The sequence below is a fragment of the Primulina huaijiensis genome, chromosome 14 (assembly GCF_012295235.1).
Source record: "Primulina huaijiensis isolate GDHJ02 chromosome 14, ASM1229523v2, whole genome shotgun sequence".
In the NCBI taxonomy this organism is placed as follows: Eukaryota; Viridiplantae; Streptophyta; class Magnoliopsida; order Lamiales; family Gesneriaceae; genus Primulina; species Primulina huaijiensis.
The window spans coordinates 10684689-10710989 of NC_133319.1; the positions used below are offsets into that span (position 1 = coordinate 10684689).

At 38.9% G+C, this 26301-nt stretch overlaps 1 protein-coding gene across 3 annotated transcripts; it reads right to left on the reverse strand.

The window, feature by feature from the left end:
- Nucleotides 1-5771: 5771 nt before the first annotated feature.
- On the reverse strand, nt 5772-26179 carry LOC140956855 (trafficking protein particle complex II-specific subunit 120 homolog). Of its 3 annotated transcripts, XR_012171547.1 has the most exons (12): nt 25699-26179; nt 24960-25166; nt 24653-24835; nt 11607-11716; nt 11015-11074; nt 10602-10881; nt 9880-10175; nt 8564-9441; nt 7150-8103; nt 6411-6650; nt 6180-6264; nt 5772-6069 (listed from the first exon to the last, which is right to left on the reverse strand). XR_012171547.1 is itself a non-coding variant. In XM_073413758.1 (11 exons), the coding sequence occupies exons 1-10, from the start codon at nt 26107-26109 to the stop codon at nt 6430-6432; spliced, it is 3600 nt and encodes a 1199-aa protein (XP_073269859.1). In that variant the 5' UTR covers nt 26110-26179; the 3' UTR covers nt 5773-6069; nt 6411-6429. The 3 variants fall into 3 exon arrangements, 2 of the variants coding, with proteins under 2 accessions (XP_073269859.1, XP_073269858.1); XM_073413758.1 differs by lacking the exon at nt 6180-6264 and having other exon boundaries at nt 5773-6069; XM_073413757.1 differs by lacking the exon at nt 5772-6069 and having other exon boundaries at nt 6252-6650.
- Nucleotides 26180-26301: the final 122 nt, after the last annotated feature.

Sequence of the window (26301 nt, forward strand, 5' to 3'; positions counted from 1 at the left end):
GTACCGAAGAACATGAGAGAGATTAGAAATGTACGTACGTAGCATTGAAACATGAAATACGTTGTGAACACGATCCAAGTCCAGTGGCAACGCAAGACGATAGGCTCGGTCTCCAATCTTATAGAGAATCTCAAACGGCCCAATGTATCGAGGACTTAGCTTGTCTTTCTAGCCAAAACGCATTACTCTCTTGAGAGGAGCTATCTTGATAAAAACATGATTGCCTACCTCGACTGTCAAAGGCCGTCGACGAACATCGGCATAACTCTTCTGTTGAGACTGAGCGGTCTTCATTTGTTCTTGGATTACTGCCACAACATCTGCTGTCTGTTGAACCAATTCTGGGCCCAACATCTTCCTTTCGCCTATTTCTTCCCATTATAAAGGAGATCGGCACTTTTTTACATATAAAGCCTCGTAGGGTGTCATGCCGATTGAAGACTGTTAGCTGTTATTATACGTTAATTCCACCAAAGGCAATTTAGAATCCCAACATCCTGGGAAATCAATTGTGCACGCTCGTAACATATCTTCAAGAATTTGAATTACTCTTTCAGACTGCCCATCACTCTGAGGATGATATGATGTGCTAAAAGCCAACTTGGTGCCCAAGGCTCTGTTCAAACTTTTCCAAAATTCAGAAGTAAACCTCGGGTCACGATCATATATAATTGACACAGGGATTCCATGAAGTCTTACAATCTCTTGATTATACGCCTCAGCATATTGATTCATAGAATAAGTCATCTTGACAGGAATAAAATGTGATGACTTGGTCATTCGATCAACGATCACCCAAATAGAATTGAAGCCTTTCTGAGTCCTTAGCAACCCAACAACAAAATCCATAGTTATATGCTCCCACTTCCATTACGGTATAGGCAAGGATTGCAACAATCCCGTCGGTCTTTGGTGCTTAATCTTAACCTGCTGACATGTTAGACATTCAGAAACAAATAACATGATATCTTTCTTCATATCTGGCCACCAGTAAAGACGTCGAAGATCTTGGTACATCTTGGTACTACCGGAATGTACAGAATATGGTGTTGTATGAGCTTCAATAAGTACATCTTTTCGAATGTCACCACCCATAGGAACACAAATCCTACCTCGAAAGGTCAACAAACCATCACGATTCAACCCAAACTCAGAAACTCCTGTCAGATCACTTTTCCTCCTCAACTCTAATAACTAATTATCCAGCTGTTGTACCTTAAAAATTCGATCAAACAAAGTAGAGTGAAGAACAAATGCAGATAACTGATTTACTGTACTTGGAGATACAAGATTTATTTCATTCCTTTGCAAATCAAGTAACAAGGGTTTCTGAATCATGGAACCCAATAAAGAACTAGATTTACGGCTTAAAGCATCCGCAACGACATTAGCTTTTCCAGGATGATAGCTAATGGTGCAAAAAATTTAAAACCGTTTCGAAAACTTGAAGCATGAACTCACGTATTCTTCCAAAAACTGTGGTGTGCTTCGGCTAGGGCTCCTGGGACATTGCTGCTGGTTATGGGTATTCTTAGGGGTGTCTTAGGGTCCTAGGATGAGTCTTGTTAAGGTGGTTCATGGTTTAGTTAGCTAGAGAAAGCGCTGGAACCAGAAAAACACAGCTGCGCAGGATGGGGCGCATGTTAAGGGCTGTAGTTGGTTGCTGGTGCGGTTCAGTGCATGGGCTGTTTAGGGGCTCTTGGCTTTGGTTTAGGCAGTCTCTAATGGTCCTAGGATGAGCCTAGATAGGGTGGTTCATGGGCTGGTTGGCTGGGTAGAAGGCTGGAACTAGAAAACCACAGCTGCACAGGATTGGAGTGCATGTAGGGGCTGTGGGTGTTGGATCTTGCTGTTCAGCGTATGGCTGGTCCAGGGCTCTTGGCTACGTCATCCTTTTGGTTCGATCATTGTTTGGGGATATTTTAGGCTTTTGTACAGTAGGTTAGAGTGTTGGATAAGTATGGTTTGAGTCCCGAGTCGTTCGGTAAGTTGTAGGCTATTTTAATTAATTCGGGAATCGCATGGGTACGTTTGGGTTTTTGTGCTAAGTTTAGTTATCTAAATTCTAAGGCTATGGCAGCCTGTCTATGATGTTCCAACGAAGTCCACGATGTTTGTAAATATATATCACGTGCAAAATAATTATTTTTGAGCTATGCGATTTGTCTTGTAGCCAAATTATGTTACGGGATTGGAAAGCGCTAAAGTATGACCGGGGACCTCTGCACCCGGTAAAGTATGACCGGGGATTTATGTATGTTGGAGTGGACATCCGGTTGAAAGGCTGTGGTGATCTTTGCCGGCCCAGTACTGTGGTTTAGTTTGATCAAACGATTTATGTGTATGAGCCACTTGCATTGAACCGAACTCTACGCAAAATTATTTACGTATATGATTATACATAACAAGTATAAAAATATGATTTTATGATTTTATGAAATTGTTTATGATGGGAAGTCACGTTATGCATATTTATGCCTATAATATTTTATATACAAACTAAGTTTAAATTGCATGGATTTTTATTACGTATTATTCGTTATCCACGGTTTATGCATGCTGAGTCATTAGACTCACTAGACTTGATCGATGTAGATGATGCAGTTGAGGAGACAGGAGGCGGTGACCAGTGAGCAGGCTTGGGCCAGTGGCAGTGCAAACCCGAGGACCTTTTAGTTTAAATTATATTATTACGCACATTTTTTAAATTATTTACTCTATTTTTGATTTAGTAGGATTGGTAATAAGAAAAATAAAATTTATAATTTTTTTAGAATATTTTTAAATTAAATTAGTATATTTTTGGATTTTAGGATTAATTGGATGTTGGTGATTTATTTTAAACGATGGAGTTTTAATATTAATTTTACTTTAGTATGAGTGGTGACTGTTAAGTTATTTTAAGAGCTATACTTTTAATAAATCATTTAATAAGAAAATTTTATATTTTTCCGCAAATGTTAAAATATTAGTATTTTAAGATACGGTTCGTCACAGTTGGTATCAGAGCGAAAGGTTTCCTAATATAGGGTTTTGCCACTGCTGGTTGCGAGAAGCTCATGGAGTCACGCCTCAGGTATGTACGTTTTTACGATTTTAAATGCATTAAGTATTAAGTACAAGTTCCTCTAAACTGCATGTTTAAGTTTTTGAATCACTTTAGCATGTTGTATAAGTAATTCAGTTATGCATGTTGGTTACGTGTTGGGTTAAATTGTAGTACAGTATGCCTCCTAGACGTGTTATTGTTGTGAGAGCCGTGAGGCTCGTGTATGAGCGATTCTGTAAGATAGACCCCAAGGACTTTGGGGGTACGACTGATCCTATGGTTGCAGAGGGATGGATTAAGTCCATAAAGGTGATCTTTACCTTTATGGAGCTGCAGGATGCTGATAGGGTTAGGTGTGCCACTTATTTGCTGAAGGACGATGCTCGGTTATGGTGGGAAGGAGCATAATTGTCGGTGAATCTGCAGACTCTGACTTGGGAAGGCTTCAAGGAGGTTTTCTACTCCAAGTACTTCACCGAAGATGTACGCTCCCGACTGACTAGTTGGTGCGGTTGCAAGTAGTAGTGCTGAAGCCAAAGTTGTCAGCATTAAAGAAATTACAACCGATAGTAATATTGTAATGCCCGGTTACTCGTACAAATGATAATGATACGTTTATGTCGTTTATCATGTAGCTCTTTAGTTCATTAGATTTCACGTGAAGATTGAAGTATCAATATTGAGATTGAACATGATTTTTATATTGTCCATGGTATATTGAGAATGAATATGTGTTAAAATAGTGATAGTAAGAGGTGTAGGTAGAAGTAGTGTAATGAAGTTAGTAGGAAATGAGATGAAAATATGGTAGTTTGTACGGGTTTTAGCATAATGATTTGAATATTGATCCAAATTGTGTGAGGCCATAACCATTAGAAAGCTAAGATATAATGCTAAAACTTTCATGTTTTGGGTTTTGTCCAAATCATTGTGGAAGACAAGCCAAAAGTGCCCCGAAGTGTGTCGTGTATATCGTTATTCCTGCACTGACACATGTTGGGAGAATGGACATAACTTTTTACTCAGACCTCCAAATGACATGAAACCAGTTGGAGATTCAAACTTTCATTTTTATCACTTTTTCAGATTATGAACGGAAGATACGTTTCTGGAGCGATCTTTGATGAAGTAGTGCGCAGAGGCAGAACAGGTGGCGCTCGAGCGGTAGAAAATGACCGCCCGAGCGCCGGTGGACGAAATTTTCATCTTTTGGACAGAATGTTTGGCGCCCGAGCGGTAATATATTACCTCCCGAGCGCCGCTGTGTATAAGAAAGGATAAGTTTCGAGTTTCTAAGCCATTTCTTCAGTACCTTCCTTTCTTTATCAGCAAAAACTCAACGTAAACCAAGAAACCCTTCCTCCAAAAGCTCTCTTCTTCATTCCTTTCATTACTTTGAGGTAAGAACTTAGTTCTCCATCACAAGAACTTCATAAGGGTGTAAGTTTTCCTCTCTTTTGGTTATTATTAATGTAGATAAGCAAACTTCACCTAGAATAGACATAGTAATTGAATTATTGATATGTTTGACAGCATAGGAAAGAGAAACATCGTCTCAAACCAGTGTTCTTGCGCTTGGACAGTAAGTTGACATGTTCTTGAAATAATACATGAGTAATATTATGATTTCAAATACTTCCCATTGATTATTGCTATATGTACATTGTTAGTATCTTATTGATGAAAATATAGCATCATATTCCATTGTTATGTATTAAATATGTAAGAAACTCATGAATATTGATGATGGGTGCTATGTTATGAACATGAACATGAACATGAAAAGAAAAGGATTGATTTTTACAGGATATAGAGCTTGTTGATATCATGGGTGGTTTTAAGTCCACCAAAGCTATTGGCCAATATATGTTCATGGGGCGTGGGGCTGCCAAAGGTTGCTCCCTGACGTCCAACACTGTAGTAGCTATATAATAAAGCAAGCACGGTAGTACAGGTCAACTAATGAGGCTCAAGTAAAAAAATGAACATGAATATATGATACGATATGACATGGTTTAAAGATTCATTGTTGTCACGACTTGATATGTATGTTCCTTCGACGCATATTGTTACGTACAAGTGCCAACTTATCGAGTTTTATAAACTCACGTAGCTCATGTATTACAGGATCAGGTAGTGAAGAGACGTAAGATGCCGGTTCGCCAATGGATGCTTGTGACGTGCCTTACCTCAACAAGAACCGGGACTTCTTATTGTATAGCTTCCGCATATGTATTGTACGAACATATGTCAGGGTTTAAAACAAGTTCTACAATGTTTATGTCTAGGTGTATGATGATACAGAATATGTTTGTATGTAAGAATACGATTATATATATGTGTTGATGTTGATGCTTGAGTTGAGATTTTGGTTTTACAAGAATGTAGGGACCTCATGCCAAAATTTTTATAAACCGTCAAAGTGATGCCCCTTGTTTGATTTGCTTCATACTACAGTTATATCAGTCAAACCCTATTTTGATTATGGTAATTATGCTAAGTATAGAGTAAGGGTGTGACAAATATACTGGGAAAAACATTAATTATACTTTATTTTTTGTTTAAAACGACCAATTATATGGTTCTCTACTACACATCAGATGGCGTTCCAACGCAAAGAGTTAATTTCCAATCGTTGAAAAAAATTATAACTTTCATTAAAAAAAAAATAGCAGAGCGTTCCACTCTAATTAAAATTTGGCGTCATACATTCTGAGCATGCCATTTCGAAAATATTGTGCACAAATATAAACAATAATAACCTAATCTAAAACCATCATGAACACAGAACACGGAAGAAGAACAAACATCGACCATGAATTGTCCGGGAAGCGGCGATTACCTCGTCCAGAAGTGAGGGCTCAGAAACGTAATCGCCCAGCAGTGAGGGCTCAGAAACAAGGAAGACGATCCTCTTCACTTGGGAGAACAAGAAATTAGGACACAAGTGATTTGAGGATTTTTGTAGATAAATTTTGGGAAATCAGACTTTGGGAATTCTCTCACGTGCAAAATCTCTCCTGCATTTAACCATCTAAGTGACGTAAAGATTGGATTGGGAAAAAATTAAAATGTTTGGGACTAAATCGACTCATTAAATTCATGACACTGAATTCAATTCACGGGTTACCGGCATTTTTCTGGTAAAATTGAAGACAAACTGTAGTTTTCCTACAGAATACCAATTGTTCATTCGAATATCGATCACGCAAGCACTCTAAATAAATAACATTCGACAGCATAAAATGTTCATGATTAATCCCATAAACCCACAACATAGAGCAACCTCATTGAATAGTTGCGAAAAATGGCGCAACCAACCATGATTGGTCCCAGAACAAGGAAAGTAAAGGCAACCAACCTTATATATACAACAGACATCACACAGTCCCATTTACTCGAACATGAAAAGGGGGTCCACGGCAAAAGATAGGCTCTTCAGGTGAGTTCGTTCTTGCTCGAGCTCTAAGCACTTCATTGGCATCATCAATGACAGCAGCCGCCAACAAGGAGTACTCCCCAGGGATCAAGAAATAGAGAGTGAAAGTATGCCTCATCTCTTGCAGAGGAGGGACTTCCATAACAACACCAGTCAAAACACCTGAAAATATTGCCGACAATAACATTCTTTTCCTTGGGGGAAAAAAAAAAGAAAACAAAGCAGCCTCTTATTAAATACAAGCTGTTTGTTTGGGTTCTTGTGCTGATCTCAAGAGCCCAAACATTGTCTGTTTGATGATTTCAAACATTTCCCTTCATCTATCTATTTTTAAAATATTTCATCCATACATCACATCATATTTCGAATCAACTATTTAAAATCTAATAATTAAACTATTATTCTTTTTTTTTCTAATTTTTCATACCGATCATTACAATATTTTACTAATTTCATATAATGATCATACCATTAATTTCTACATATCACCTCAACTTTAAATTCCTACCTAAACAAAAATTATTTTAATTTTTCTTTCCTGATACTCTTGAGTGGAGTTTAAGAGAAAACAATACCATATCATCTCATGCACAAACTTCGTAAAGTATATCACATGCATATGAAAAAAAACACAAAGTTATTGCAAAATCAAATGTTGTACCTTCCCACAGAACAGTTGCCTTGTCACCCTCGATGCAGTTTTCACCAGCCACATCTTTGCATGTGACACCAAGTCTAATTCTAATGTTCTCCTTTGTGTTATTGCGCACCAACACTTCCATTGGGGTCATCTCATGTGCAGTGATGGAGCCCCCTCCCAATTCATGTGAACTCACTCGAGCACCAGATTTTTTTTGTGAATTCAGTTTTGCATCATTGTGCATACTATTTTTAGCAAGCCTAAAGCCAAATGTCAGCGGATCTGGCAGTAGTACATCCATGACAGATGTCTGGAGAGCAGCCTGTACTGCATCCTTGATATTTAGTTCACCTGAGCTGTTGCGTCCAGAGTGCCACCTCACCTTAATCCTAGAAATCAAATTCCTAATAGAAGCATTGAGCTCAAGCTTAATATTCTTCTCTGAGAAGCTTGAACTTTTACCAACAGTCCCACTTGTTTGGGTACCCTTAACAAGAAAGGAACCATCAAGAACTGGTAATTTGAAATGTTCAAGTGGTATTAGCACTCTAGCGGTGTAATCCCTGTCTATCCTTGTTTTAGGATAACCAAATTCTGTACAATTACAGTGAGAGGGTCTCTCCTTTTCATCGGACTTCTCTAAATCAACTGAAACACTAGTCTCAAAGACGACATCAGTTGGATTACACAGCTCTAATTCAAGAAAGCGAAGCCCCCAACTTCCCCTGTAAGGATCAATTTTCATGAACCTATCAGTTTCTCTTTCAGAACCATCATCTTCTTCACTGCCATCACCATTCATTTTTAAAGGCACGGGGTAAGTTTCACCGACATGGGTTGGAATTTCCATTGACAGTAAGCGGGCCTTTACAAAAGACAAGCCTTGCAAAACACAGATGTTCAAGGGGATGACATGACGTCTCCCAGGAGGAGGAACAGACCCCGTTGCAGGTACTCCAGAATGTACCAGTGGACCTAACCATAAATAATTGGCGATCACAAGCAATCGTAAATAAATTTAACATAAAATTTAGTAGGAAAGTTCACAAAATAGAATAACTGAATTGAGCCAAGCAGTCAATCTAACATTAATGAAGTGGTGGTTCATTTTCAATCAAAAATTATCAGTAACTAATCATTTTACATGGTCCTAATGTCGGTATTCCAAAGTGATGCTATTCATCTTCGGCTTAATAGTACCCTTTGCATAAGAAATCCTGACAGATTTCCTCTATCTAATCATCACCACCATGACAAAAATTAGTGGTTCTTGACATCATTACTGGAGAACCTCAATGTGGAACCAGCAGTTATAAGTAAGTGGGACAATCAGATCTAAGTCCTAAAACCAAGACCCAAAATAGAACAGTAATACCAAACCAGAACAAAAGTGTAAGGCATAAGCAATGATGAGTAACATTTGTCAGAAGTATACCTGCATAGTGGATCAACAATATTGGGCAGCTTCCATCTCTAACTTGTTTCCCTGCCGTTCCAAGGACAATGTTGCTGGCGGTACCATCAGGACCCAACATGCCAAGCTGCCAGGCCTTTATAGTTAAAGGAATTGTCACTTCGGCACCAGGTTTCAAAGGAAGGGCTGACTTTAGAATTTCGTGAGCCACCGACACAACAGAGTCTTGGTTCTTCCCCGACAATGAGATATGTGCCTGCTCAACAGGAACAGTACCAGCATTGGACAAACTAATCCACACATCACGTATTTCACCTTCATATAATATAACAGAGCCATCACCACCAACAATGTGAGACACTAACAACGGCAGGGGTGGTACCACTGAAATATTAGGAATAGATATATTTTTTAACTTTGCTGCCCCACAGCTGCGGAAAGGGTCAGAAAGCACAAGCCCTTGAGTTGCCCCAGCAAGCAGATTCTCGACATCCTTGAAAAAATGTTCTGTGATAATGCCAAAACAATGGACAATACACCCAGGAATAGCAACTGGACCCTCTTTGGTAGGAATTCCACAAAGTGTGATCACCTTTGAAGAATTAGGTGGAAGATTGACACTTATTGGAAAGGAATCAAAATTTTCTGAATGCACAGACAGATAAATGCTATCAACAATCAATTCAAAGCCACAGGGATTTGCTAATTCCACTAGCACTTGAACTGGTTCACCAACCACCCAGATTAGCTCCTGTTTATTGCTATTATTTTGCTCTCCTTTGCTGAATGGTGTATAAATGAATGGTCCCGAAGGAGCAGATCCTACCCACCAATCTTCTCTAGCTAGATTGCGTTTAACAATGTCCGCTGGAGATGTTTGTAAAGGAAATGAATGCAACCTGGAGTGATGTAACAGGACAGAAGGTTAGGGAAAAGAAAATTTAATCTAGCAAAGAATAACTTTTGAGGAACCAGATCCTAATTTCAGAAGTCAAGAAAGACTTTCAGATTCTATAATAAATACCAACAGAATTTCAGCTGACGAACAAGTATAACGCAAAAGTACACGGGCATAAAATACATGTTTTCCTAATGAAACATGTATTTAAGAATACGTATGCAAATTAAGTACAAAATTTACACATATGCTCCCGTAAACATATCTGCATATTGCTCGGTCAAATTACCGGAATCACACAGACTTGCATCCATAAGCAACTCTATGAGAGGCCAACAAAAGTTCAAAAGACAAATTGCCACAGAACTCCTCCTGTAACATCTAACAACAATTTGTCTAATATCAAGATAAGAAAACAAGATCATTTAATGAAAAATACCTTACGAAGGGCAAAGCCGGATCACCGCACCGAGTTCCTAAAGGAAGCCTGTCAGCTGAATTTGCAAGTGCAACAGCCAGGCCATTTTGCCCGGATGGTGTAATTAGAGGATAATAAGACCTAATTAGACGTGCTGCTGCACTCCAAGCAGCAAGAGGATCTCCCGCATGAACAGCAGAGAGAAGAATTTCCCTCAGTACAACCATTTGCAGGGTACTCCATTGTGACTCAAATAAGGAGACAATCGAGTGGTGATGTGCTTTCCCTTCATCCGCATGAGTTTGTCGTCCAGCATCCTTTAGAAAAGAAGAATATAACAATGAGAAATGCTGGCATCTTGGAAAATCAACAGCACAAGAACAGTGGCTTGAACCTCAATGACATTAAGGAAGAAAAAATCAATTGCAGCCAAATGAATTTCACAAAACACGGTGGTCAAGCTCCACACTCAGCTTCATGATTGATTAGCTTCATGATTGATTCATGATTTTCATGTCCAAATCTACAAAAATTTGAAAACGAAAAACCAAGATGCCTGAAAAGAAATAAAATTTTAATGTTCGAACATGGTCAAACCAGTAGCAAGTATGTCCAAGTATAAGTTGAGTGTTATGCTCATCCCAATCTTTATCACGAATGAAATTGCCCCCTCAAGGCATCAAATTGCTACAGAATGTCAAGCAACTAAAATTGCATAAGAAAACAGGCAGTTAAAAACTCACCTGAGATGGGTCACTAGATGCTCGACTTTGGACACGATAAGCTTTCGTTGTCATAGCCAACACTTGCAAAGCACTGATAGCAGCAATTTTATTATCTTGTTGCAAGTACAACTGAGCAACCTGCCTCGAGAAAAAAGCAGCTTTTCTATGATATCTAAGTGCAGCAAAGAGCCGTGCTATTTCAACATATACTATTAGTCTATCACTGGCATCAATCAGCGATTTCGCTCCATCAGCTGCTGCAGTCAACAGTTCCGCAACCTCCTTAGCCAGTTCCCGCCTAATTGGAAGAAAAAAGACGGGTCAAGGCATTGGAGGAGGATATTTTTCAGTTCAAAAAGTTTGAAGGATAAGAAAGACATGTATAGTATTCGAAAATCATCAACTAAATGTGACAAATCTAACAACAATACCTGCAGAGGAATCTTGCCAACTTTAGTGTAGCCTCGAGTTCAAAACTTAAGGGTGAAACCCTGAGCAGAGATTTGATGGAAACAAATAGTAAATTAAGCAATTAAATGATAATCAATGATATGAAAAATGTCAGAAGAAAGACTTTCCACCAAAAATAAGAGAATTATCGTCCATCATAGAAAATCATCAAATTGTCAGAAGAAAAACCATATCTTTAGGATATTCCATTTTAAAAATGTATTACATTACCTTTCAATGCTACATCTGCATTGCAAATTACCATAGAATAGACAAATGTGGTCCGAATTTGATTCACTGACAAACAAGATCTTACTAAAGTTGGACCAAACTAATGCATCAATTGTATGTATAAATCTTTGTTTCGATCACAGAACCGAAAATTGCAATCCACAATTGAATTCTCAAATTTTTTTCTTATCAAAAGTTATGAAGAATGGGTATCAAAAACAAATTATGAAGGATGTGATAAGTTTCACTCATACAACCTTATACCTAGTATTGGCAGTGAAAGATCATTAAAGAGTAGGCATTACAACAAGAGTTGAACCTTTGGATCATCAATATGGATACCTTTGAGCATTGTCTTGAATAAATGATTTTCTGTAGTGAAGAATGACACTGTTGTACCGATACTTGACCTCCTCTTCCAACACAAGATCCTTCTGACCCACACGGTCTATCTGACAGAGAAAAATAGGGGAAATAATGCTTCTGACATAATATGAAAATAGCACACAAAACGAAGGAACATGAGAAGATGCTCCCAAACATAAAGCTTATAGATATATCATCATTCAAGCTTTAGCCACAAACTAGTCATGGACACCTAGTATCCTACTTAACACAGAACTTATATCAGTGAGCCTTAGAACATATGCTACCTTGTATCCTTTTAAACGAGGAACTGGCTGCTAAATTGCACTTTCACGTCTCAATTACCAATGCTTGCCCAGCAGTAGAAAAACACACATTAAATTCGATCATGAAAGATTCGTAATTTGAGCATGATTTCTAAGATTAACATTTGCAAAGATTGCCCATCTTAAAAATTAGCATTAGGCAACACATATTTTCTTTCAATCTCATAATAACAGTTAAAAAATAAAAATTCCAATGGTTGTTTCAATCTTATAAAACTGTCAGCTTAATGCTTCTTTTTTTTTTTGAGAAGAAACTATTATTATTAATAAGAATTGTATTACATAATAAGCGGATGAGTAATCCGCACAATCGATAACCAAACAAAAGAAAAACACTACAGTGATACTGTCATGCCAAAACAAATTTCCAATCCCTAACCAAATCTGAAACAGACACATGATTGAAATCTTTGATATTAGATGTCCAAGTAGTCACCCTGAACTTGATCTTCTCCCAAACTTAGGCATCGTCGTCGAACTGTTCTTTGAAAATTCTGTTATTTCTCTCTATCCATATAGACCAAAACGTACAGTGAACGACCAAATACCAAAAGATCTTCGTTTTTCTGCTCCAACTTCCCCCTGGCTCAATAATAAACGAACATGCTGCCCTCTGTGGTAGGACGTAAGTGAAACCCAATTCAAGTTGAATTCTAGTCCAAATTCTTTTTGCAAAAGAGCAGTGAAGCAACATATGATCCTGATTTTCTTCGTCATTTCGACACAGCGTGTACCAATGCGGGCTCAACACACAATTCGGCCACCTTCTCTGCACTGAATCACAAGTTGGTAATTTTCACAATGCAACAATCCACAAGAAAATTTGAACCTTTTTAGGGACAGGTACTTTCCAGACGTTTGCGTGATAGGTGAATGACGGAAAAGAGGTAGGTGGAAAGAAAGAATTGTAAAATGATTTGACAGAGAAAACACCTGTAGAATCCCCCAACCATACTCTGAAATCTCCCACTCCCATTTCTAGTCTAACCGATCCTAAAACTCCTAAAAGCTCAGCAAACTCACTCAATTCTACCTCATTAAAATCTCTTCTAAAGCGCACAAACCATTGAAGTGAAGGACCGCTAAACTCGGATGCCAAGAAAGTATTGATTGGTTTATTAGTTGAGGTACAAATCTGAAAGATAGATGGAAAACGCTCTTGGAACGATTGAGACCCTCCCTCCCACACATCTTCCCAAAATCGAATGACGTTTACTCCTTTTACCACCCCTCCCACAAGTTGTTGAAACGCCGGGTAAGAACGAGAGATGAATTTCCAAGGACTTCTATATGTCGAATTCCTCGTTAATCCTGCATCCCACCCATTATCTTGGACCCCATATATGCTTGTTATTACCTTTTTCCACAACGCTTCCCTTTCCATTGACCCTCTCCACCACCATTTCCCCAATAACACTCTATTTCTCAAACAAATATTCCCCAGTCCCAGTCCTCCCCTGTCCTTTGGTCTGCTTACCTGTGCCCACCCAACAACATGACAATGCTTATCTCCATCTGCGCCGTCCCACAGAAAATCCCTCATTATTTTTTCCATGTGTTTCTCCACCCGTCTTGGAACTCTAAATAGAGATATGTAGTATGATGGCATCGCACTCAACACTGACTGTATCAACGTCAACTGACCACCCCTGGATAGAAATGACTTTTTCCATGAGGCCAATTTCCTTTCCATTTTCGATAAAACTGGTTCCCTGAAAATCAATTTCGTAGGATGACCACCCAGAGGAGCCCCTAAATACTTGATCGGCCAAATATCTCTTTTGCATCCAATAGCCTGAGCCAAAGCAACAACTGCCTCTTCCGAGTGATTAATCCCTAACACAACACTTTTTTCCCAATTAACTTTCAAACCTGATTTAGTCCCAAAGCACGTAAGAATATTTGATAAGGCCATTACGTGTCTCTCTGTCTGAACCAAAAACAAAGTATCGTCGGCAAACTGAATATGAGAAATCTCCAATTTCCCCCTCCCTACCTCGAGCCCTCTAACCTCATCCAACCCATTGGCCTTATCTACCATTCTTCCCAAAGCATAAACGACCAAATTAAAAAGAAAAGGGGATAATGGATCACCCTGTCTAAGTCCTCTTTCCCCTTTGAATTTTCCCCTCGGCCTTCCATTAATGAATATTGAAAAAGAGACATTGGAGACACATGCCATCATCCACCTCCTCCATCTCACACCAAATCCTTTCATTTGCAACACATAATCCATAAATCCCCAATCAACATTATCATAACCTTTTTCCAAATCAACTTTGAATACCCACCCTTTCTAGCGTTTCCGTCGATATTCCTCAGTCACCTCATTCGCAATGAGACAACAATCAAGAATTTGTCTTCCCTTAAGGAAAGCACACTAGTTCTCTGCTACAGTACTTGACAAAACCTTTTTCAATCTATTAGTCAATACCTTAGCCATGATTTTATACAAACTCGTCGTCAAGCTAATCGGTCTAAAGTCCTTGACCTTATAAGCTTCTTGTTTTTTAGGAATTAAGCAGATATACGTTTCATTTGTGATACCATTAACCACCCACCATCATGAAATTCGTCGAACACTTTCTTTTTTTTTTATAGGAAACTAATTTCATTAGAATAAATATATAAAGGTTACATATTAGGTGCGGATGAGAATTCCGCAGTACAGTAGCAAAACTACTAACATAAGTAATTCCTCAAAGAGAACAACATACAACACTTATGCCCATACAAAATTCCAATTCCTCACTAAATCTGAAACGCTTAAATGATTGAATTGGTCCAAGTTGATCGTCCACGATGCGACCCTAAACTTTATTTTCTCCCATACTTGATCGACAGACTCAGACACATCCTAAAAAATTCTGCTATTTCTTTCCAACCAAATGGACCAAAATATGTAATGAATTATCATGGCCCAGAAGATTTTGAATTTGTTCACGAAGGGACACCATGAGTTGACATGAAATAAATCTTTAGCTTGCCTTGGGAAAGCCCATTGAATTCCCAGTTCTTCTAACACTTTGAACCAAATTCCTCTCGCAAAGGAACAATGCAAAAGTAAATGATCTTGATCCTCTTCATGATTTTGGCATAAACAACACCACTGCGGTCTCAATACACACTCCCTCCACCTTCTCTGAACAGAATCACATGTAGGCAACTTTCCCAAGGCCACGATCCACGAGAAAATCCTAATCTTTTGTGGGACATTAACTTTCCAAATGTTATTAAAAAAACTAAATGAAGGGAAATTTGAAGAATGGAAGAAGGAATCGTAAAAAGATCTAACAGTGAACAAACCTGAAGCATCCCCCAACCACACTCTACAATCCTCGAAACCCGGCTGCAATCTGACTTTCTCTAGAACCCGCATCAAATTAATGAACTCAAGTAACTCTCCCTCAGGAAGATGTCTCCTGAATCTCACATCCCAAATTAAAGAAGAACTGCTCCCACTATTGACGACTTCTACGAAATGACGTATAGGTTTATTGATAGAAATGGAAATACAAAACAAAGATGGAAAACGGACTTTAAACGATGACTCTCCCTCCCAAACATCCTCCCAAAAACGAATGATATTACCTTGTTTAGGCACTCCCCTGACCAGTTGATGAAAATCCTGATAAGACCGAGAGATACACTTCCAAGGACTTCTGAATGTCGCCTTCTCCGCCAAGCCCAAGTCCCACCTGTTATCCTGAGTCCCATAGATGCTCTTAATAATTTTTTTCCACAACGACTCCCTTTCCACTGAACATCTCCACCACCATTTACCAAGAAGAGCCTTATTCCTGAGAATAACATTTCCCAATCCCAAGCCACCTTTATCCTTTGGTTTGCATACATGCTTCCATCCTACCACATGGCAATGATTCTCCCCATCACCACCATCCCACAAAAAATCCCTCATCATTTTTTCCATCTTATTTGCCACCTTAATTGGCACCTTGAACAGTGAATTCTCCTGTGCCACAGGCTTTGGTATTCCATGATAATCATTCCCAATTGTATCCTCAATATCCTTCGTGACCACATTTTGCATTAAAAGAGTCTTTGCATCTTCCCGTCCTCCAGAAGGCCGACGCTTGGAAATCTCCTTTCGCATCCTATTTCTTTCCAAATTTGTGTTGTCCCAGCCCGCCATTGTTTTCTTGCCGTTTACTAGTACTTGTGCATATGTTTGGCGTTCGTATGCTTTGGAGTCAAACGAATCTACCCGAATTCTGATCTCTATACTCCCCTCCTCAACTGGAATAATCAACTTATTATTAATAAATCCTCCAGCCGTACCCTTCACCTTAATCTTGGCTACCTTAAGATCGCAGAAATGCTCTGTATCCTTACTAATATCCAGCAACCCTCCACATTGATCCCCAATAAGTGTAAAGGTGTCTCTTGACCATAAATTCCAAGGTAACCCTGATATGTTAAGCCAGCTGTTGCAACATCTATCTACCGCATCTACTGAATTGATATCCTGTCTCCATGCCTCAAACATCAAGGAAATCCCACCGTCGAAGAATCCTCTACGCAGCTTTAAAAAATATGAGAACTCTTCTGAATTCGATGGCCACCATACTGCTTTATTTGCTTGGAACGGAAACAATTCGACTACTTTATTTGGTGAATTCCTGAGGGCTGTTCGAATGCAATCCCAGGAAATATTGACCTTATCTTTCGTAACAATAAGTGCTTCATTCCACTTCAACTCCTTTGTAGCCCTGTCAGTGTCCTCTTTAACTGCCATTGACCCTCGATCACATTTTCTTTGCATTGATCTATCTTCGTACTTCTCTGTGGATCTTCTCAACGTATTGTACTCATGTCTAGGTTCATGCTGCGTATCTTGTCTACGGTAATTACCTGACAAAAGCTTGCCCATAGTATCCGATATGTTCTTCCATCCCCTTAATTTGAATCCACTCGGCACAATTGTGATCTGCTTTCTGCCTCTCGATCCGAATTTGTTAACCTCAATAAAACTTCCACGTTTATTAGTGAATTTTTGTACCGTGAAAACCGCATTTCTTCCTCTAAAACGATAGAACTCAGCGCCTGACCCGGATTTGTCTGTGAAATCCTTGAATCTCAAGCTTAACCACCGTGCCTCCTCCCGATCGAGATCCATCATGTAGCTCGTTCTCCTAGTTCTTTCAGCCCACCACATCGATCTGCCCCCATTACCCAATCTCAAATTAAAAACTTTTTGTTCAATCTTAATCACTTCATCCCTACTTGGCAACCCAGACTCCAAACTCCTTCTGATTGGAAAGTTCATAACGATCAACCCAACGCTTCTCTGACCTAAACCGCTGGAACGGGAGACAAATGTAACCAGATAAATGCGCACCCAACAAAAAACCCCCGGCGATTACGACACGAAAGAAGAAGCAGGACGATAGCTCTGCCAAATGATACCAAATACCTGTGGTGGACGTCGGTACCAAAAAAGTTTAAAAACGAGTAGAACGGAATAGGCTGGAAAGATGAAAGTTAACCGTTGCTACTAGAATGAACAAAAGAAGGGCATTTTGTTCTGATTTCATCTAGGTCAAAGAGAAAAAATGAAAAATGATGGCCGCCGACGGCCGCCGGCGGAAGCGGAGGGAAAGCGCTCTAGATTAGTCAGGAAAAGAGAATGATGATAGAACAGTTGAAGAAGCCGGTAGCTTGATTTTTTAAAAAGGAAGAGAGCATTTTCAAAAAAATCTCTCACTAGAAACTTTTAATCTCTCTTTGGTCCCGAAGCAGACCTTAGGTAGTGCACAAAGGATCTGTCAGCTTAATGCTTCAATAGGGTAGACTCACAGACTTCTACATCAAAAAGACATTTTTCAGATTTTTGGTAAAAGACAAACCATACTACAACAACACACAAGCTTTTACACCACTAAGTGAGGTCAGCTATATGGATCATCAGACGCCATTGTGCTCTATCTCCTACCATATCTCATTTATATTTAGATCATGCATATCATGCTTAATCGTTATTATCCAAGTCCTTTTTTTTTGTCTCCCTCTCCGTCTATTAATATGGGTATGAGTCATGATCTGACATCTAATAACTGGAGCCTCTATTGGCTACCTTTGTACGTGTCCATACCCTCTCAGGTGTTTCCCTCAATTTTTCTTCGATATGCGCAACTCCAACTTTTCTCTAATATAATTTTTTTTACATGAAACGGTCATATCATTAATGTAAAAGATAGGAGTACAAATACATCGGGCATTCCCAATCGATCTACAACAACATTAACTCCTTGAACCAACAACTAACCACCTGACATCCAACATACATGGATTACTCAAAACCTCATCCAACAATGAACAAAAATCTGTATTTTCATAAATATGTCATCAACTCTTTGTTCTTCATTCTCTTTTTTTTTTTTGATAGGAAACATATATTTTATTTAATCAAAATAGACCATTACAATACTTAGCGGATGAGTTTTCCGCGAAATAATAGAAAATACAACAATTAGGTCAATACGTGACGAACTTCCAATCCCTAACCACATCTGAGATAGATAGATGACAAAATTCTTTGATATTTCTTGTTGAATGCGCCACCCTGAATTTCAGCACTTCCCAAATTTTGTCTACCGAGTGAGACGAGTCGTTGAAAATTCTGTTATTTCTCTCGAGCCATAACGTCCAGAACGTGTAATGAACGACCATATACCAGAAAGTCGTCACTGTAGCCCCCTTATGAAAGCCCGGATCTATGATGAACATATCTTTGGCCGTCCTCGGAAAAATCCAAAAGAATCTCAGTTCTTGCATCACCTTAATCCAAACGCTTCTTGAAAACGAACAATGTACCAATAGATGATCCTGATCCTCTTCGTGGTCTTGACATAATCAGCACCACTGTGGCCGTAAAGCACATGATGGCCATCTTCTTTGCATTGAGTCAGAGGTCTGCAGCTTGCCCAGAGCGACAATCCACGAGAAAATTTGAATCTTTTGCGGGATAGGAACTTTCCAAATATGTTTATATGGGTAGAAGACTGGGAATTTTTGGAAAGGAAAAAATTCCTCCGCACCCAACTTTATTCTGACCGAATGAAGGACTCCCATTAAATCCCCAAACTCCCTCAGCTCTATCTCATTAAGATCTCTCCTAAAGCGCACGTCCCAACGATAATCACGATAATGTTCTACAATTCGGACTAGGCACTAGATGCCCAGCCGACCGCACCGAAAAAGTGCTAGGCGGCCCTAGGCACCGACTAATCAAGCCTATGTACCATAGTCGACGGGGACGATTAGGTTTTTTCGACTTTTTTTTAAAGTATTTTGGGCTTTTAATTAAAATTAGAACACAATTAAAAAATGAAATGTAATTTATTTATAAGCCTTAAACCAAAGTCCAACAATAAATGCAATTCGTCTTGCCCTAAGACACCAAGTTTCATCTTCGTCTGCGATCTAGAGTGAGAGCTTCGTGAGGATTATTTTGCATCCGAAGAAGAAGAGAAGGATCACAATGATATTGAGTTTGTGTCCGTTGACGACAAGTTGTTGAAAATTATGGAGAATAAGTGAAGTAAATTTGTTATATTCTATTAATTGTGTACTTTTGAACGCGTTTTAAATTTAATGATATTGTGTTTGAGTTATAGTATGTGCTTTATTATATTGTGCTTTATTATGTTGATACTGTGGAATCCACCTAGCGGCGCCTACTCCCTGCCTAGGTGGTGGTCTTGCGCCAATCGAATTTTAGAACCTTGCAAATAGTCAATGATTTCTTGCACTCCAATTTCCAAAATTATAGTTGTCATAGTCATGTACCACATCTTTGCCAGGAAGGAAGTCCCTAGGTACATCCGTCTGAAGGCCTTTACCAAGGCTTGATGAGTACCCATGGATTTGATCATTCCTAGTCATTCTCAAATTTTGGTCCAAAGAGAATTCGAGAAATAACAATGGAAAAACAAATGATCAAACATTCGTTAAAATCACCACAAAGAATACATATCTTCTCCACCACATAAGGTTGTCTATCTCTAGACAATAACTTCCAATGAGCAAACAACCATACATAAAACTTGTGTTTAGGAATGAGGCAATTCTTCCAAACCAGTGGCTTCCTAGGCCAGTTTCCATAATTTGGGCAAAAAAAAAAAATAGGCTTTGTAAATATCATTATTTCCATCAAACCAACCACAACGCTATAGTCATCCACCGACCCATGAACTGGGATCTCATCACGGATCGAAAAGATTTTCCTAACAAGACAAGAGTCGTCACATACCCTTCTGTCCCATATACTTCTCTTCTGAACAAAAACTTGATTTATCCATTTCATCCACTAGGCATCTTTTTTTGTGCGAATATTCCACAATGTCTTGGCAAGTAGAGCATTATTCCACAACCTCAAATCCCATAAACCCATTCCACCATTTTTTTATACACAAAAAGTGGATCAAGTAATCGATGGATGGTTACTTGTCCACATGAATTTCCTACGCAACGAGTAAATTTTGTCACTAATGCCAAAAGGAATTGGGAGAATCTGAAGCCAGAAGCATTATATCCCTTGGATGACAACCTTTATGAACTCAAGTTTGCCTCGTAAGACAAAGTGTTTCTTGACCATGCTCTAATACAATCTGATATACTGTCTACCAGAACACTATAATTGGCGACACGAAGCTTTTCTATTGCTAAGGGAACTCCTAGATATATAAAAGGGAAGACCCCTACCGGAAAGGCCATAATCTGCAATATTTCTTATTTTGCCCAAGCATCCACACATGTTAAATAAATGTTTGATTTGAGCAAGTTGGCTCTCAACACAGCTATTCGCCCAAACTCATCCAGACACATCATAATTTTTCAAACACTATTCACATTTGCACTCGAAAAAAGTAGCAGATCATCAGCATAGGCCAAATGTGTGATACTCAAATAGCACATTTGGGATGATGTTTGAAACTTGGCTCTCTTCATAATGAGTTGAGTTTCCTTGTCAATCCATCCAAGCAAATAGCAAACAGAAAGGGGGATAAAGAGTCATCCTGTCGGAGGCCTCTTGCCCTTTGGAAGAAACCATGAAGCTGCCCGAAAAGTGCAACCAAGTCATCGCCTTTCTAATATAATCCCAATGTATAGTATCACAATGTATAATCGCCTTTTTTGTCATTCCATAAAAGAAAAATTCTACATTTACCATTAACCGGACAGTTACTAAAGTGCCTTAAACCCGAGCAATAAAACCCCATGAAATTATCTATCGCAACCAAATCCATTTAAATCTCAACTAGGTATAATATATCCAAGTCATGTTAAAGTAACATGGCATGTACACATTTCTGTTTAAGACGCCTTATCAAGTCTCTTATGTTCCAGCAAGCAGCCCTCATCTAAGAACCGAGGCGATTAGGGGGGTCGCCGTCCTTCAAAATCTTTATTTTTGCTATTTTTTTGTGTGTATCCCTTGTCTTTTTCTTCTTATCGTATATTACTCATATCCATTCGATATCACTTAGACTTTCATATGATTGTTTCTTGAGTCCATGTTTGTGAAGCATTACCTCCGTCACTGCATCCACTTTTTTCCACTCGCTCATGAATTTTAGGATTTTTTTTTAATAAGAAACATTATTTTATTAATGATATAATAAAGAAAAGTTACATATGAGGACTAGTTGTCCACTACTTTTTCTGAAATTCATAACACGAAAGTTGTTTTAATGGTACACAAAAGCCCAATCTCGCAATATATCTAATATCGAGACATTCTTGAAGTCATCATTAGTGTCGATCCACGTAGCTACTATGATTTTGATTCTTTCCCAACAATGTTCTCTAGTTTATTCCTTGTCATAAAAAATTCTTCTATTCCTTTCCAGCCATACTATCCATCATATGCAATGAACCACGACTTGCCAAAAAATTCTTCCCCTCTTGCCAGTTAACTGTCCCAAATCCATAGAAAATAAATCTGCTATTGACTTCGGCATCACCCAAATCAATCCAAGTTCTTGCAAAGCTGTAGCCCACAAACCAGTCGCGAATGTACAATGGATGAGCATATGATCCTGAGTTTCTGTCTCATTTCTACACAACACACATCAATTTGGGCAAATAACAATGGAGGGCCACCTTTATGATCTATCCATGAAAATACCTTTATTTTTTTTGGTACCGGAACCTTCCAAATTTGATTGTATAGAGGATAAACTGGAAAACGATTATGATGAAAAAAAACTCGAAGAATGATTTGATCGAGAAAAAACCAGAAGAATCCCCTCTCCATACACGAAAATCCTCTCCCCCTTCAATCAATCTAGTTCTCTCTAACACACCTAATAACTCGGACAACTGAAAAATCTCATCTCTGACATCCCTTCTAAAATGAAAGTCCCATGATTGAGTAGAGAATGCATTCACAAAATGAACAAAGTGAGAAATAGGAGAATTATGAACTGTTGATAACTGAAATAAAGCAGGAAAAAGTTCTTTAACAGAAGACTCCCCCACCACCTATCTTCCCAAAATCTTGTCTTATTACCTCCTCTCACCTCAATCAAGACACGCTGCTGAAAAGTCGGATATATTCGTGAAACAAACTTCCAAGGGCACTTGAACGTAACGTTTCTTGCCAACCCCGCATCCCACCCATTCTCTTGTAAACCATATATGAACTGTTTATAACTAGATCTCATCCTATTTCCATTCATTCTCTTATCCGAATCTCCTGTGTTGGTGTTGCTATTTTTCCCTTCACAACCACCAGTAGACCTAAGGTCTTTCAATCCACACAATACTTCGTCTTACATTCATAGACAAACTCCATCTTGGTGTATTCCTCTGTAGGCAGAAGGATATATAGATCATTAACTCGAGCTTTCATAGCAGCTACTTCAATCAGCAAACAGGCATAAGTAATTTTTATTTCGTTCGTGTTAGTTTATCAGTATAGAGAGGCTTACCCATGACCGAGGCCACACGACTTAGGACTTTGTTGGTCCAACAGTAAGAAGGAACACCATAAACTTTGACCCAGAATGAAATTCATATCCTCTTCTTTGAACACGAAACACCTGGGTAACATCTTAAGAACCAGATGCCACCAAGAATCATGTATGAACCTCCATTGAGTATTTTATCCATTTCCATCGTAGTAGGAAAAGTAGAATCAATCCAACCATTCTCTGTAACTCGAATTCGACATTTTTTCCCCAACTTTTCACAAAATTCGCGAGGATATATGCATTAGGCCGTAAGCCCATCGCATGCTCAACCAAGCAGAAGCCCCAGGCTTGTTCTACCGTTTCAATTTCATCAAAATGGACCACAAATTCACCTTCCCGTGAGGAATAAACTCCAGTTTCGACTTCTCATCAAGAATACGATTATCTCTAAAGAAGCTGGCAAACGGAACTTTATCCTGAGAAGCTGTAGACCCTTTCTTTCCTCACCAGGTTGTGAGGAACCAGACACTTTGCCATTCTCCTATGTAGCACAAATACCTTTAAAAAAAAATTTTTTTGAAGTATCGGATACGGATACGACACACGGATACGCGTGTCGGATACCGCAAAATCCGTGTCGTTGACTTTGTTTATGGTTGACCAACCGGATACGTTTTGGACACGTCAAGGATACGGCGTGGATACGTTTTGCGGATACGTTTGGGCAAAATTGCAAATATTTAAAAGTTTCAGATGTTAATTAAAAGAAATTAAATTTCTAAGGACTAAAAGGAAAATAATTTAAAATAAATTGGGCTGGGTTTTCAAATCCCTGAATACATTTGTCAGTCTCTTTCATTCTATTTCTGCTCAATACTATTTCTGCTCGATACTAAATTTATATAAATATAAATATATATAATATTTATATATATTTTAATGATTGTCGTATCCTAGCCGTATCGTGTCTTATATTTTCAAAATTTGACGTGTCACCGTATCCGTATCGTATTCGATACGATACTCGTACCCGTATCCATGCGCCATTCTCTAGGAGGTTCGTCTATGTTTGTTCTACAAATGAAGCTTCACAATCACTAGGGTTTTGCTCGACCCCGACATTCATGTTTTTGTCCATCTTCGGCATCGTAAATCAGCGAACAACCAGGGTACATAGCCAACGAAGGATGTGTCCCATGCTACGGCTACCAACCAGCGCGAGCAGGGGGTCACAACAAACGAAAGATGTAGCGAAGTAGAATACACAAGAAAAAAGTCCGCATAAAATCGAAAACAAAAGTCGGAAGTAAGGAGACAAACGGAAGGAAGAAGCTCAGAGAGAACACACACGTTGCCTCAGTTTTAGTGAGATGTGAGATAATCTCTCCCTAGACATGTTGTCCTTTTTCTGATAGGAGTTCCCTCTAATATACTTGTTTCTTACCCTATCAGTCTATATATTTTTGTATGTCCGTACATCCACCTTAGCATTCTCATCTTTGTGGTTCTAATCTTTTCTTCGGGAGTCTCATACACCAAGACAATGTCTTTGGCAAACAACATGCATCAACGCACCATGTCCTGGATATTTCTGGTGACACTGCTAAAAAAAGAGACAAACCATACATAATAAAATTCTAATGGCATCATCCTGGAACAACCTAGGAGTAGCACACAAAAAAATAATAATAATAATAGCAAAGAAAAACTCTGAAAGACCGACTAAAAAGACTAGCACAGTTAAGTACTTTATTCTTACCAGCAATGCACATACACTGCCCTCCATTGCCCCAGCATACCAAAAAAAATCACCGGTCAATCTAGCCAGTTCCATTGCAGTAGAATAATGGGCATTGGCATCAACAGGTGATCCTGCCAGCAAACAGTAATCCCCTATTGTTTTCTGTGCTCGACCAAGTCTCCGCTTTTTTGCCTTAATCACCTGGCATTTTTCATTTACAATGATCAGGCTGTGTTTCAGTATAATCTTATTAAAGACTTATATAATCAAAAGACATAAATGGTAAATAAATAATCAAAACTATCAGGAGACCTAAAATGTAAACCTCCTCTGAGCTGAGACTAGCTTGAGAATCTAAAGGTGTTTTCAGAATAGTGCCACCAGATTCTGCTTGAAGAACCCATTTTTCGAACTCCATTAACAGTGAGGCAGCAATATCTTGCATCATTGTCTGTAGATGGAGTTCCTGTGTTTGCCGGTCAGCTGGGGGAAGCAACACCAAGTTACACTTCTTATAACTCTCCTCTTCTGGCTGCAATATAGCCATGTAATGATTAATTAAGATGTGAAGGGAAAATGGTAGCAAAACAAAAGTTATTTGACAAGGATATGACTTCACAACCATAAATTTAAATCAAGATTAGGAAGTTCACAGTTAAGGGAGGCAACAAATAACTCATTTCCAACAAACTCGTGAGAGTAGCAACAATCACAGGAGATTATGTAAGAAACCATTTGGTAGTGCTCTAAAAGTACTGAACGTACTGTGTCCAAAGTTTTATATAGGCACACAAGAAAAGTTATCTGTTCGAAGTAAAAGAAATCTCAGCTTCCATAATTTTAAACCCCCAATCCAACAATTCCAACAGTTAAACTCGATTAAAGATATCGTCATATTTTCGATGCATTTAAAAATTAATACCCTTTTCAACCATCAATCAGCATTCTCTCGAAGATGATATGGCTGTAACTGAACTCATCGACCCGTCACGATATTTGAATCTCCATGATACAAGGATACTTGACAGTGTACTATTATCTGAACATAAATAAACCTTGCTAACCTGCAAATCCCCAGGGCTGAAGGCGAAGCATCGCTGGACAAGTGCTGACGAATAACTCTTAGATGCGGCAGCAAATTCATTGGCGACAGAAGCGAGATCAGGGGAAGAGGGGCAGTGACAGATGCCTATAACAGCAAGGATCTTGCGGTTGGACTGGAAGTCCTCCCAGGGAGATGGAGGCGATCCGCCGATGATAAACTTAAAGCGGATGCTGCCGGATTCCCAAGGCTGGTACTGAAACGGGGATTTCTGATGCTCAGTGTAGAAGGAGCTGATGGAGGAGAGGGAGACGGTGTTGTGGCAAAGAAGCATGGACGCGTAATCGCGGAAGAGAAGAGGCGGTACCGTGGCGATCGGAAGCACCGCCACTCGGATCATGCTGCTGGTCTCGATGCGGGCATCGGGTTCCATTTTCGGAGGCGATATGATCCAATGTTGAGATTTGTGTACTATTTTTAGTTCTTCAAGCGGGCCTTGTACTGTCACAAACATATGCATCTTAAAATGGGTGTTACTAAAGTAATTTACAAGTTATTAAATTGATTCGATGATTTTTTTTTAATTAATTGTCAGTCCTTGCTAGAATTTGATCATTATTAAACA

Bases quoted from the DNA above. Each gene is read 5' to 3' on its own strand.
- LOC140956855 (XM_073413758.1), bottom strand. From the start codon at position 26,109: ATGGAACCCGATGCCCGCATCGAGACCAGCAGCATGATCCGAGTGGCG. The intron at 11,717-24,652 runs GTAAGAATAAAG...TTTCTCTGTCAG, and splicing joins GCAGTGTATGTGCATTGCTG to ATAGACCGTGTGGGTCAGAA. The intron at 6,651-7,149 runs GTACAACATTTG...CAATATTTTCAG, and splicing joins GGCAACTGTTCTGTGGGAAG to GTGTTTTGACTGGTGTTGTT.